Source organism: Barbus barbus (assembly GCF_936440315.1).
Source record: "Barbus barbus genome assembly, chromosome: 29".
Lineage (NCBI taxonomy): Eukaryota > Metazoa > Chordata > Actinopteri > Cypriniformes > Cyprinidae > Barbus > Barbus barbus.
Window position 1 is genome coordinate 24,374,263 of NC_136757.1, and position 14,406 is coordinate 24,388,668.

At 37.1% G+C, this 14,406-nt stretch overlaps 1 protein-coding gene across 1 annotated transcript in view; it reads right to left on the reverse strand.

Annotated features, from left to right (window-relative positions):
• LOC306848988 (tight junction protein 2-like) overlaps positions 1 to 14,406 on the reverse strand; it is a 64,738-nt gene that overhangs the window by 37,159 nt on the left and 13,173 nt on the right. The window contains exon 2 of the mRNA XM_079383791.1: positions 1,418 to 1,471. Within this exon, the coding sequence (XP_079239917.1) occupies positions 1,418 to 1,471 (54 nt within the window). The remainder of the gene's footprint in view (positions 1 to 1,417; positions 1,472 to 14,406) is intronic.

The following is a 14,406-nucleotide window of genomic DNA, read 5'->3' on the forward strand; positions in this document are numbered from 1 at the left end:
AAACAAAAACATTTATTTTGGATGAGATTAATCACGATTAATCATTTGACAGCACTAGAAAAAAAATTAGACTGATAACGGCAGTCAGAATAGTACGGCGTCAAATTTACTGTCCCTCCCATAGATGCTGCATTAGAAACACCCTGGCATGCATCAGCATTAATTTTTTTGTTTTTTTTTATGCAAAGGTGATGTAGTACAAAGTATATTGTTAGAAATGTACATAAATTAAAAAAAAATCTAAATATAAAATACTTTATATAATATACTTTCGAGGATTTATGGTGCTGGTGGTAACCAAAAGCTTATATTATGGTTTAAGTGAATATCACAGTAGTGATATAGATCATGATATGCCACATAAACTTCATAAATCACATTAAAAAAAAAAAGTAAAATTTTTCCACAAACTTTCCAAAGCTTATATCTTTCCTTTTACGTTACAGTGATAAATGAGTCTATTCTTATCTGAAATCAGCAATCTGACATGCCAAAGCGCTGAGATGTTTTCCCAGGATGAGCCCGATGTGGTGATAGCGTCAGTGTGTTTGGATAGCATGTGTGAACCCTTGCGATCTGTCATGTGTGAGATAAAAGATACACATCCAGTTGTGCTTGATGTTGGAGGGAGGAAGAAAGAATAGGAGGAAAGAAGGAGAAGAAAGGAAGAGAGGGGGGGGGGGTAACTTCTGATGGTCTGAAGAACTTGTACAAAGAAAACACAAACACAAGTTGTTGGTAAAATGACAACCATAGCTGTGTCCCAATTCAAAGGCTGCATCCTTCGAAGGACTCAGAGGCTGCATTTGAAGGAGCCTTTGAATCGGGACAGCCTTCGTAGCACTGCAGTCAGCAAGATTGAAGAAAATAATACTTTTATACAGCAAGGATGCAATTGATCAAAAGTTACAGTAAAGACATCTATAATGTTACAGAAGACTTCTACAGAATCCTGGAAAAATGTATCACAGTTTCCAAAAAAATTAAATTTTATATATAATATAACATTTATATATATAATAATAAAGTAGCAAATCAGCATATAAGAATGGTTTCCGCTGGATCATGTGACATTGAATGCTGGATTAATTATGCTGAAAACTCAGCCTTGCATCACAGAAATAAATTTTATTTTTAAAACCTATTAAAATACAAAACATGATATAATCATAATCTTTCCAGCACATCGGTGACGGCGAGTTTCAGATATTGTTGTGTGTTAGAGAGGCTGGTAGAGTGTTTAGTCAGGTTACCGCAGGAGGTTCTAGTCTGTTTGTTAAGAGGGCCATCCATCTGTGTAGCGTGTGTTCTGTGGCCTCTTTGGCTACAAGCATGAAACTTCTGGTTCACAGCCCTGGCACTCTTCTACAACACATTTCTATACATGTAAGTTAGTTAATGTAAAAGAATTTCATACCCGCTGTATAGTCACAGTGTACTGCTCCCAAACCGTCTCCTCCATTCCTGAGCTCTGTGTGGAAAAGAGAAAGAAACCATCATTAATCACCAGTCAGGCGTCGCTAATGTCAGTATGCTGTAGGGTTGAGTGGCTCATACACAAATTGGTCCTAAATGAAGTGTCCTGAACTAATTATTTCATAATTACATGGATGCACACATAACATTAAAAGGAATATTCCTGGTCAAGTACAACTTGAGCGAGACAGCATCTGTGGCAATTACATTGGACACACATAATCAGTAAGTCCTCCTCCTAGAATAACAAACCCAACTCAAAACATTTTTTTTTCTTTCAATGATTTTTACAAATAAAGTTTAAACTGAAGAAGACAAAATGATGTTCTATAATTTTCTCTAATCAACAGAATACCACAGATTCTATCTATACACTTTAAAGGTGAAGTGTGTCATTTTTTTAGGAAACTTCAACTTCAACTTTAGGAAACCATTCAAACTTTTGGGGTCAGTATATTTTTTATTAAAGAAGTCAATACTTTTATTCAGCAAGGATGCATTAAATTGATGTGAAAAGACATTTATAATATGTTACAAAGATTTCCATTTTTAAATAAATGCTGTTCGACTTTTATATTTATCAAATAATCCTCCAAAACGCATCACAAACTTTTGAACAGTAGTATAAATTTTATTTTTGATCATGTTATGTTATTTTACACACTTCACCGTAAAGTTGTCAATAACCAAGTATATTCCTTTTTATGAGATAATGAAAATGAATATCAGTCAATACATGAAGACCCTCCCCCTCCCCAGCTATATGGTATCATCCAGAAATACCTGTGAATGCCTCATTATTTGGTACGACTCATTATGTCACTGCATCAAACTGAGGGTCTACCGCATATGGAGGAAGAGTGTGTATGAAGGATGGGCCTGTCATTTCCACAGCTCACAAGGACGAAAGCACCATTTTTTTATTTTTAAGAATAATAAAAGACATATGATGTCTGAATCCATGTCAACTCACAGATCTACGCAAGCCAATGTCCTTAAACACCACACCAGGGTCTGTATATCCCTCTTTAGGCCACACATTAACAACCAGCCCGACAAACTCACACATACACACACACAGCTCCAAAGAACAGAATTTGTGCTCTGCATTTAAGCCATCCAAGTGTACATACACCCGGAGCAGTGGGCAGCCCATCGTGAGTATACTGAATGTACTGTATGCAGGTAAAGTAGGATGTACTTTTAATATATTGCTAAATGATAATAATTCGTAATTAATTATTAATTTGGTCATTAATTCAAGTTATATTATGATATTGTTCTTTTAACGAAACAGCACGGATCAGGTATGACATCACTCTGATACCAGACTAAGGAGAAAACTATACATTGTTTATCATTTTCTGCACTATACCCTTTAGCTTTTGTTCACAAACACACACTTCCCCTCGTCCCTGTTGGCGTGCAGCTCTAATTGGAGGATTCTGCCTGCAGATATCTGCCCTCGGACTACTACGGAGGAGTACAATTAGTGTAGACATGTGCATTTGTTTGGCTCTCCACAAGCGCTCGGATAGTGCGCTATGCAGCAAATAAAACTAACCCACAGAGATAAAGTGAATAAAGGGCCTGATGCTGATAAGCAAAGACAGCTCTCCTCCTCTCCTCCTGCGCTGGGCTGTTTTCTGTGGGTGGCTAGTAGAGATATTGTTCATAAGACTGTGATGAGAAAGACAGAAAGCGAGAGAGCTAAAGATGCCGCATCATTTGAAGGCAGTTCAGGCTGCTCCTACAAAGCACTCACCTCCTTGTTCTGGAAAAATGATGGAAAGTTTCATAGTTAAATGGAAAATTAAAAAGCTGTTCGCTTCATAAATCAATGAACGCCACAGGAATGTCCCTGATTAAAAAGGAACAACAATTAACAACATTTTCTCTTAATCTAGTTTGCCTGACCAAGTTACCCTCATGTTGTTCCAAACCTGTATGACTTTCTGGTTTGATGTAAATGAAAATCATTAAATATTGGATGATCGTCACTGATCTGAACTTACATGACAGGATTAAAGAGCTTTGAATGTGGGGAAGGGTTTCAGCAAACAAACCTTTGCATTTCAGTTTTATATTTCACTATTGCATGGCTTCAGAGGAGTTATTTAGAGGAATGTAATCTTATCTGTTTTGACATTTATAAAGTCATTGTTAAAGCTGGACAGGCCCATCCCTATAGATAGCTGCAGGAATGAAGTATTTTTTAGGCCAAAACCATAAACGAGAGGAGAGCATTTTTAGCACTTCTAGGTCCTAAAATCAATGGGGTTTTTTTATGTTTTTGTTTAAATGCCTGAAATAAGATCTGCAGTGAACAAGTTCAAGATATTTTCAAGTTTTATGCTACAAAATAAAATACATCAGTAATACCCCCTTGAGATTTTTAAAAGCATTTCCTTGTCTTGAAAAAGGCGGTTGCTATCAAGTGGCTAAATGGGAATACAGTGTCTGTGACATTAAACGTCATTTCCATTAAACTCATTTCTGCTTTCACAGCTCCAATGTCTTTATAATCGTACTCTTACTTCAAACTTTAAGGGAAAAAGTTCTTTAAATAAACACTTAAAGAGTTGTCAGAAGCTTAGTGATGGTGATGTTGAAGTCATGCAACCGTGGGTGTAGTTTGTTTATAGTCTACTTAGCCAGTACCGTTTCTAGGCATAAGCAAGCTAGGCGGTCGCCTAGAGCGCCACCAGCTGGAGGGGTGCCAATGAGCGCACGCACTGCCACTACATTTTAACAGGGTTGTGATCAAGAATGGCGAGGACACCCTGAAATATGATTGTCGCCCCCACTGGATCCCCCAACATCATTGGGCTAGAGTACTGTCATTCTGATGATGCCTGTATGCCATTGGATCGGAGCGCTGTCAGTTGCTGCCTCTGACTGTTGTATGCAAAGTTTGCATTTGGAGCACTCAACAATGCCATTAGATCAATGGGTTCTGTCAGTGTTTTGGCAAGGTAAGTCTTTTTTTGCCATACAAGTTCAAAGGCCAATTTAAAATATTGGTACATAAAAAATGCCGTATTTGTGGCAGTCGAGAAATCATGTTTCATGTGAAACTGGTCAAAAAGGTGAGTGTTTTTGCGCCAATGCATCGTCAAAGGTTCAGTGTGTTGTGTAACATTCCCATATAAAACTTTTAAAGCCAATTAAAAAATGTGTGTAGTAAAATTAGCTAATTCACAAGATCAATACATACTTTATTAAACCGCTTTGTCCAATTTAATGCATCCTTACGGAAGTGTCGAAATGCTGAATCAAATAATTCGCTTCGAAAAAAATAAAAATATTCCAACAGCGCTTAAAGGGAGCAGCATCATACATATAGAGGGCAGAGCGTCACGTTATTTAAAGGGGAAGTTCACATGTCAATGGATAATAAAATAACAAGTAGCTGCATTCTGATTACTTTTATGTCACTGATCAGGCTTTTATAGGCCTATAGTTTGGGGTAACAATTCAGATTTGTGGAACTCACAATGTGCTGAATTTCCACAAATTAGTGTCGTTACTATGACAACCAATTTGTCACTGTATCATTGTTGTTATTTAAGATTTGAGTGTTTACATAATCAGTTTTATGCTATTTTGTATGTAATCTTAATTATCTTGTTTGGGTGTGGGAGTTTTAACTTGTGGCAATTGTATTTATGCTTCAAAATTCATAAAAGTTAATTCAGTTAATCCTGATGAACAAAACATACAAGAATCATAAATCTTTGTTGGCTGCAGAGCTATTTTCTGCAATAATCCAAAAGCCAAAAGAAAAATCCTATTGGGTTTTTGTCAAGCGAACCAGGGTGATACAAACTTGGGTTGGCCTACAAAATATATCACTGCAATGTCCTATTGCATCAAAAAAGCACTAACAATACTTTGCAAAACATATCAATATATACAAATGAAAGATTTGTATATATTGTTTTTTCCTGTCTAATCACACTGAAACTCCTAGTGCACATGCTCCAGATGTGTTAAGCCATGATTATTATGCTGATGAGACAGGTTCAAGTCTGATCACTCTACACATACACACTAGGTCTGTGTGGAAAATAAAATAAAATAACGCAAATCTAGACCCAAAAATAAAAAAAATACAAAATCCTATACTTAAGATGTCTCCACAGGAAACCATCACTCATCCCTCCTGAGAAGTAACCTAAAAATCCCTCCATCTCTTTCTCCAGTCTTATTTAGGTAAACAAGGTCAAGACTCTCATCTCTCCCTGGCTTGGTTCAGTCTCAGAGGGACAGGACCCTGTGAGCAGCCTGAGAGGAGGACCCTGCTGGTCCCAATACGCTGAGACGTGTCTGCAACACTGTTTCCTGTCGACAGGCCCATCAGCAAGAAGCCGTCCACACCACACAGGCCCGAGAGAGCAGGGCCGCCAGGACAGCATGTAAACTCAACCTGCAGACCGCAGCCCGTCACGTTAACATGTCTGAACAGCCTGTCCACACAGCAGATACAACAGGTTAGACGTGTGACAAGGAGGGAGGTATGTGACGCGCACAAACACACACACTACACCCACTAGAGCAGTAAATCGGCCGCCACACTTGTCAACAGAACACCTGAACAAAAACAAAAGCCCAACTGTACAGTAAAAACGACCCTCCATATGATAGGGAAGTCCCGGTTCATATTTATTAGCGGTCAACCACTATGGGTTTTTTTAATAGCTGATGCTGATATCTATAAAGCAGGGTGGTCAATTATAATACTTATAAAACTTAATGATGACAAATGCAACAATTACAAAATTGTCAAATAAAACATACAGTTATTTTACACAAAAATCACTGAAAATGACTACTTTTTATTTGACAGAGCTATAAATTACTATTAACTTGCAAATTAAAATTACTTAACGGGATAGTTCACCCAAAAATGAAAATTCTGTCATTAATTACTCAGAACACAAATTAAGATATTTTTAGTTAAATCCAAGACTTTTTGCGCACAAAAAGTATCCTTGTAGCTCCATAAAATTACGGTTTTTACCACTGACATATTTTAACGATGTCCTTAGTACCTTTCTGTGCCTTGAACATGGTAGTTCCCTTGCTGTCTATGCTGGGTCAGAAAGCTCTCGGATTTCATCAAAAATATCTTAATTTGTGTTCCGAAGATGAACAAAGGTCTTACCGGTTTGGAACGACATGAGGTTGAGTAATTAATGACAGAATTTTCATTTTTGGGTGAACTATCCCTTTAAATGTAGCATCTTTAAATCTATTTTAATCTATTTAAAAATACGAAAGGCATGTTTTCTAAATCAAAATGAACAAGAAATATTAAATGTGCTTATTTTCATTTATACAAACCAATACAACAATGTCTAGTTATAAACAGCAATGTTTGCATGTATTTTATTCAAATATTTAAATATATGAAAAGACACTTTAAGTGATGGTGCAAATGAATCATTGAAGTAAAGTTCTGAAGTGATTCAAACAGTTTGATCAGATTCACAGTCACCCTAACTTACAAATCCTATGGCCAATTTTGCAACTTAAGTTTAAAAGATTTTAAGAACAGAGATGCTAATGAAACATCTGTCCTATCCTATTTGCAAGTTGTGAAACAATTTGTGAATTTAAACTAATGGCTTTAGCAAACTGGGAAAATGCATTAAAATAATTGCGTAATTCATAATGTAGCTTAAATTCATTGCTAATATATGTGAATATACTCATCGCCCAGCCCAAATGCACACACACATACACATCAATCCACAAACACTCTAAAAATACTCCTCACACCTGAGGGATACAGAGACCCAAACACCTGCTCCCCTCTGCCTCTCACGGTAATGACCGAAGCAGAAAACCCAGACAGAGAAAGAGTTTAAACAGCACGGCAGATGGATCAACAGAGGCAGTGCAGCCGCTGCCAGCAAAAGCTACGCTATGCGACAGGAGCCAGTGAAGTCCACACACACACACACACACACCTGCATCACCGGCTCACGCACGCCAACTAGGATGTTTCGTTCAAACCTTCAATCTGCGGTTTACACTCCACTCGTTATCATTAGTTCACAAAGTTTCATTTCAACAAGCAACATCAGACTGACGCAACACAAAACCACAACTTTACCTAAGCACAAACGATTCACTGACATACAACACGACACGTCACGAAACTTTGCACACAATTACAAAACACGCCCACTAGCGCCATACAAACCAACTCCGTACAAATCGAGCCTACTGCGGGATCTAGGAAAGGGGGGTAGAAAAACGACAATCTTCTCTCTAAGGTGGCAGCTGATAGAAGGGTTTATCCCTGGAGGATCAAGCCACCGCGAGCGCCTTTTTTTCTATCCCCACCAGCAGTCTGAGCAGGCATGACGCATGCCTGGGTGAGAAGAGGATGATGAAGCTGTTCCTTAGCTCCTCGGTCTCCCCCCGCACCTCGATTCGCTCCCCTCCACGCCGCCTCCATCTCTGGGCTCTCTGCAGGCGCACGCAGCAACCAAAGGGGAGCCAGTTCACACTCATCTCTCCCCATGGCCACCCGACCTCCAATCTAATTAAGCTCTGAGGCGGAGAAGATTAGGCACCCGGAGAGAGAGGGAGAGAGAGAGAGAGAGGGACTATAAATAAGACTCACGGAGCCACGGCGAGTCCTGAAAGACTGCACAGCGCGTGCCCACTTTCGGCACAGCACCGTTTTCATGTCTGCGCTCTCTCTCTCTTTCGTTCTCTTGCTGTGATTCTGCCGGTTCCTCTTCTTATGTAATCCTAATACACAACTGGCCTACATTTACACACACACACACACAGATCGATACCTACATATTTATGTGTGTACTGATGGAGTGTATACAATATTAGCCTATGCACACACACACACACTCTCAAGAAATCCCAAGATACTGCAGCGATGCAGACAATGGTGTTCACTTTAATATTTCAACATAGCGCACTGCTGAGGAAACTTTACAACATTTTTAAAAAAGCTTTAGGAGGGTGGCTTCCACTTCTATATGTATTTGTAGCATATATATGTATTTTAGTGTTATGTATTGATCAGTGATGCTTTAACAAAAACTTGTTTTATGACAGATTTATTCAAACATGCATTAAATAATGAAGACAACATTTAAGTAAAAATATAATATAATGTAATATAGTGAATATATTTTAGCAAAATAATCATCCTCTTCAAATAGGTTAAAATTGCTTAATGTAGCAACTAAAACACATTAAAAAACTATTTAAAAATAATGAAGGCATATTTTCTAAATTGAAAATATTTGAAATTCCAGACTTTATTTCCTATCAAAAGCAACAAAGCTTATTGCGATTATTGGATGCGAAGACGAGACAAAAATGATGTTTAGCCTAGTTAAGTTTTGTTCAAGCATCACCTGAAAACAGCAAAGACTAAAGGCCAATGTATACTTTGTATTTTACGCATACGCAAGGGTCCACGTACAGTGTGTGTGACACAAATTACGCCACCAGAATAGTATGTGCAGGTCACACATGCACATTGACTTGGTTTTTCACTAATCAGTTGTTCCACAAGGTGGCAGTAACTGGCACGGCCCGCTGTTTCACAGTAGAAAACAAAACTAAAAAAAGACAGAACAGCAACTACTACAAAATAGTGGAGACTGCAACAACAACAACAACAACAGATGCCTGCATTGACAAGCACTTATGTGAAGGGGTTATAAGATAGCAGCAACTTTAGTTAAAAAGAGTACAAAGACATTTTTATCTTCTGGAGAAAAATAGAGCAGACGCTGGACAAAGATGAAGCTCTCTAGAGCGCATGTGTCGACCGCCTGCGTTCGCGTACGCCTCAAAGGGAGTATACTTTTGAAAGGCTGCGCATTCAGCTATATGCATATGCTAGTGTATGCGTGCAAAAACAAAGTATACTTTGGGCTTAAAAGTGACATAAGAACCTTTTGTCGTTTATCAACAATGTGTGCATGAAATAGACGCTGACGCCAAATGCGCCAACCAAAACAGTTTCAGCAGAATTTTAAAAATTCAGCCAAATATTTTCAGTCCATTACTACTATTCACGTCTCAAAATAAAATATGGCTTATTGCACGTAGATAAGGAATGTTCTAAAATGGGATACGAACCCACAACCTTTTGCAAATTTATGTTGCAACTTTGTAAAACTATTGATTATTCCTTCTTACACATCTCCCATTCAGATGAGGGATTGAGCACTTCCTTGGTTACGGAATTAAGCACCTATGGAGACTGAAACTAGACTGACTAAATGAGGAAATGGTGGGGATGTCCTTTTATATCTATTTCTCTTTTTCTCTATTCCTTTTTTCTGTCTATTTCATAGTCTCAGCTTCAGACGTCACGCCCATGGACCGCTGGCTGAACATCTGATGCATATGGCACACAAAAGTGGAAACACTTCAGGAGTTTCGAAGTTGACATCGGATTGGTTGAATTATACAGGTTTTCTAGGAGACGTGTGTGTCGCGTTCTTTAAGATGCCGTGATGCCAAACCCCCTCACGAAAGAAGAAAGTCGTCGTGTTTACAACTGTGACGACGAACGCTTATCAGGATCAACTAGATGCTGGATTTTCAAAAGTATATGAAATATTTAAAGTTCGTGGCATAGAATCTTTAAAATACGTCCGAAAGAGTTTTACACACCGGTCTGTTATTGTGGTGACATTTCCACGCCCTGAAACGTGACGCTGAACGAAACAAACTATGATTGGTTGTTTGACATGTCGGTCAAAGGACCTCTTGGCCTTGGCCAATGAAAGCTGCCATGGGTTCCAGACCTTCAGCTGTCAGTCTATTTATTTCCCAGTATCTATTTCCCAGAATTATCTTAATGATCAAGGCTTGATGTCACTCAAACCTGAAAGAAACAGCTGGATTTGTAAACATTAATGTGAGCAACTGAGAATTCTGGGAATTCCACGTAAGACAATAAGAGATCAAGGGTCATGAACCAGACACGCACAACACTGTCTCTGTTAGCAGTGAAAAGAAGATTAGAGGGTTTTATGCCCACTGACAATCTCCTGCAGTCACTGTCCATATTAGCAAGACCCCTAGTCCTTAACAAGTACCTATAAGATGATTATAAGATGATGACGACCCGCTGATGCACCCAGCAGCTAATACACAAACTCTAATATGCTTGACCCGATCCATAAGATCTTCATTTCAATTATTGTACAATTTAATTATACAGGCCTAGGCATTTTCACATCAGACAGATATAATTACTGATGATTATGAATTTACACATTACCTTAAAAAAAATCTATCATCTTATCATTCAAAAGTTTAGGGTTGGTAAGATTTTTTGATGTTTTTAATTAGTCTTTTATGCTCCCCAAGGATGCATACATTTTATTAGAAATACAATGAATACAGTAATATTGTGAAATATTACAACAGTTTAAAAATCATGGTAAAGCTGAAATTTCAGTATCACATGATCCTTTAGAAATTATTCTAATATGTGGATTTGCTGCTCAAATGTCTTAAAGTTAAAATCAGTTGTGATTCTTAATAAAGTTTAAAAGAACATTTAAAATAAAAATCTTTTGTGACATTATGAATGTCTTTACTGTCACTTTTGATAAGTTTAATGCATCCTTGCAGAATGAAGATATTAATTTAAATACAATTTAATGATTATTTAATAAAAACATTATTTTTCACAGTAACTGATTTCTTTCACTATATTGTACCCTTTATATATTTGTGACTTCCAACATAATTTTTACGGCCAGATGTCAAATATCTGATTAATTAATGGAATAATCAATATAGATGAATCAATTATCAGAATAGTGGTTTGATAATATAATAGTATTACACAATATAATTACATTTAAATTTGTGAATTTGACAGACACAATGCAACAAACACTGAACCTTATATGTTAATTTCCTTTAAACCCATGACCTTGATAGCACTACAGGAATGTCATAATGTCTTACAATAACAGCAACAATGTGTATTCTAGGGGTGGGAATCACCCTGTTTTAGTGTAACGAGTGATGGAAACGCCAAATTTCGAATAAAAATCCCTTAATTCGTAAAAAAGTTATGCTCGCTTGAGGTTGTTTTTGACTTGTGCGAAAAAGAGTTCATGCGAATAAAGGGAGGTGGAAATGCATTTTGAATAACTTCCTCCAAGCGCATCAAAAAAGTCATGTGACTTAGGGTTAGGTCTAACCCTAACCCTAACCCTAACCCTATGAGACAGGATAACTTGACTAGCAGTGGACTGATCTCGTTCCACAGCATCTGAAATGTTGTTATGGTCGTTCTGAAATGCCTGAGCAAAGTCTGTCAAAGTATTCTGTATAATTGTCTTACACGACTGTGTTCCCAAACAGCAGCATTAACCTCCGAAAGCAATGACAGCATTTATTGTGTTTCGTCTGCTCGCTCTGAGGTGCAATTAATTTTTCATATATGAAAATGATTATATTCAGTAGCTTATCCTAGTTTTCTATAGGCTATTTAGTGCCAGTTTATCAGGAAGTGAAGATTTTGTTCTCTTTGACTCGTTGGATGGAAACGGTGGTCGTTCGCAAATATTTTATGCGATATTCCAATTTTGCGCATAAGTTAAATTCGCAACTTTGGATGGAAACCCGGCTTCTGTCAAGCAATGCGCACGTGTCTCACAGCGCAAATTCTGTGCAATGAAGCCCGCCGCGTCTCTAGCACGCACACGTGCCATATACGAAAAAAACAAAAAAAAACAATCGTTGAAGAGAGAATCGCGATGCATCGGCGAATACATTTTTTTCTCCCACCCCAAGTGTATTCACAAGCTGTTCCATGGCAAACATGAAACAAGTGGTTGATTTGTAATACTCAATACTGACACTAAAACAGACACTAATTTAACAAGTAACCAAAGCGCAAAAAGGCCTTGACATCATTCCTATGAGAAAACAATGAATCCCCAACAGAAAAAACTTACTGGAGCACAGTCACTCTTTCCTCAGAACACTGTGGTGTAAAAATAGAGCGAGCGAACATTTACACTTCCAGAGAACAGCACAGGGACAGACATCCACAGACTGATGCTCTTTGTTTGCTCCACTGGACAGCCAGTCCTCCAAAATAAAGCACTAACTGTCTCAGAAAACAACTCCAACAATGGATGGAGAAAGAACGTCTTTGAAATCTAGACTGTTGAACAAGCATCTCTGGGGAGTGAGGCTGAAAAACGTTATACAGAAATCAAACAGTGTGTTTTTTGGAAGAATAAATACTTTAAGAATGCTGTGAAAATAAATACTCACAGCAGTAATATTTTTTTATAAAAGATTGCAAAAACCCTGCAGAATTACAATAAAAATTAATGTCAAAACAACACTAGGTTGGAGCCGTTCAAATAAATTTAATCTATTTGTGGTATTAAAAAAAATAAATATGAAAATGTAAAAATTAAAATGAAAAAATGTAAACCAATTGCTATACACCTGATAAAGTTTCATAGATTCTTAAATGACATTAAAGTTGCTTTTGTCAGCCATTCAAATCAATCATTTCAGCTGTTTGGCAAACTTCCCATCACATCCTTAAACAAGACAGCTTCTCTCCAAAGCCCCGCCTCCAGAGATATTTCAGCCAATCTAATGTTAGCCTACCAAATGACAAGCAGAGGCTGTATATAGAGTCTATAACACAGACAAGTGTGATTTGTGAAGACACCTATTTCAGTGACATCTGCCAGAAAGGACGTTTCATGTGTGGTTCAAAAAAAAAAAAAAAAAAAAAAAAAAACCTTTGCTAAAGATATGAAGATCATCATGATTATAAATGTCCTTCACATTTCTACCGTGCAATTTAACAAATACATGTTCAACACCACACACACAGTCCTCTCTGCATACACCATGACATATAACAAGCTCTATGCTCCTCTATGAATTCAGAGCGTTTCTGCTCGAGCTGTGAGCGGACTATTAGCACATGATTAACAGTCTCCTTGAAATTCATTGTCACTTTCCATATGGTTCCTCCTGTAATAAAATATTTCCCCCTTTCTGCATGCGTTTCCTTAAATAAAAGACACTTCCTATTTTAGAACCTAACAGGCCATAACAAATTAATTCTACAATTAATGCTTAAAACAGTTATGGCACATTGTGATAAATCTAACAGCATTCATCTGAGCAAAAACCAGCTATCTTAAAATCATACACTGCCATTCAAAAGTTTGAGATTAGTCAGATGTTTTACTTTTCAGCAAGAATGCATTAAACTGATCAAAAGTGACAGTAAATACATTTATAATGTCACAAAAGATATCAAATACATGCTTTCATCTGAACTTTCTATTAATCAAAATAAATCCAGAAAAAATGCATTAGTTTTAACAAAAATATTAAGCAACACAACTGTTTTCAACATTGATAATAATGATAAATGTTTCTTGAGCAGCAAATCAGCATATTAGAATGATTTCTGAAGGATCATGTGACTCTGAAGACTGGAGTAATGATGCTGAAAATTCAGCTTTGCATCACAGGAGTAAATTACATTTTAAAATATATTTGACATAGAAAACAGTTCATTTAAAGTGTTATAATATTTCACAATGTATTTTTGATCAAATAAATGCAGCCTTGGTGAATGCAAAACATTAAAACATTTTAAAAAATCATACCAACCCACAAACATTTGAATAGCAGTGTATAAATACACTGCTACAAAAAATAGAGATAAGAATACATTAAAAAACTAAACCAAAAACTTGAAAAAGTGTTGGATCAGTTGACATGAAGTGAATCAGCACTGTTCTGAAAAACTAACTCATTAAATCTACGCCATGTTCATGTGTTACTAAAAGTTGTCTCTAACCACTCTAAAATATTAAACATAGTTCTGTTACTCACAAATTAAAAAATCATGCAGTCAGAAAG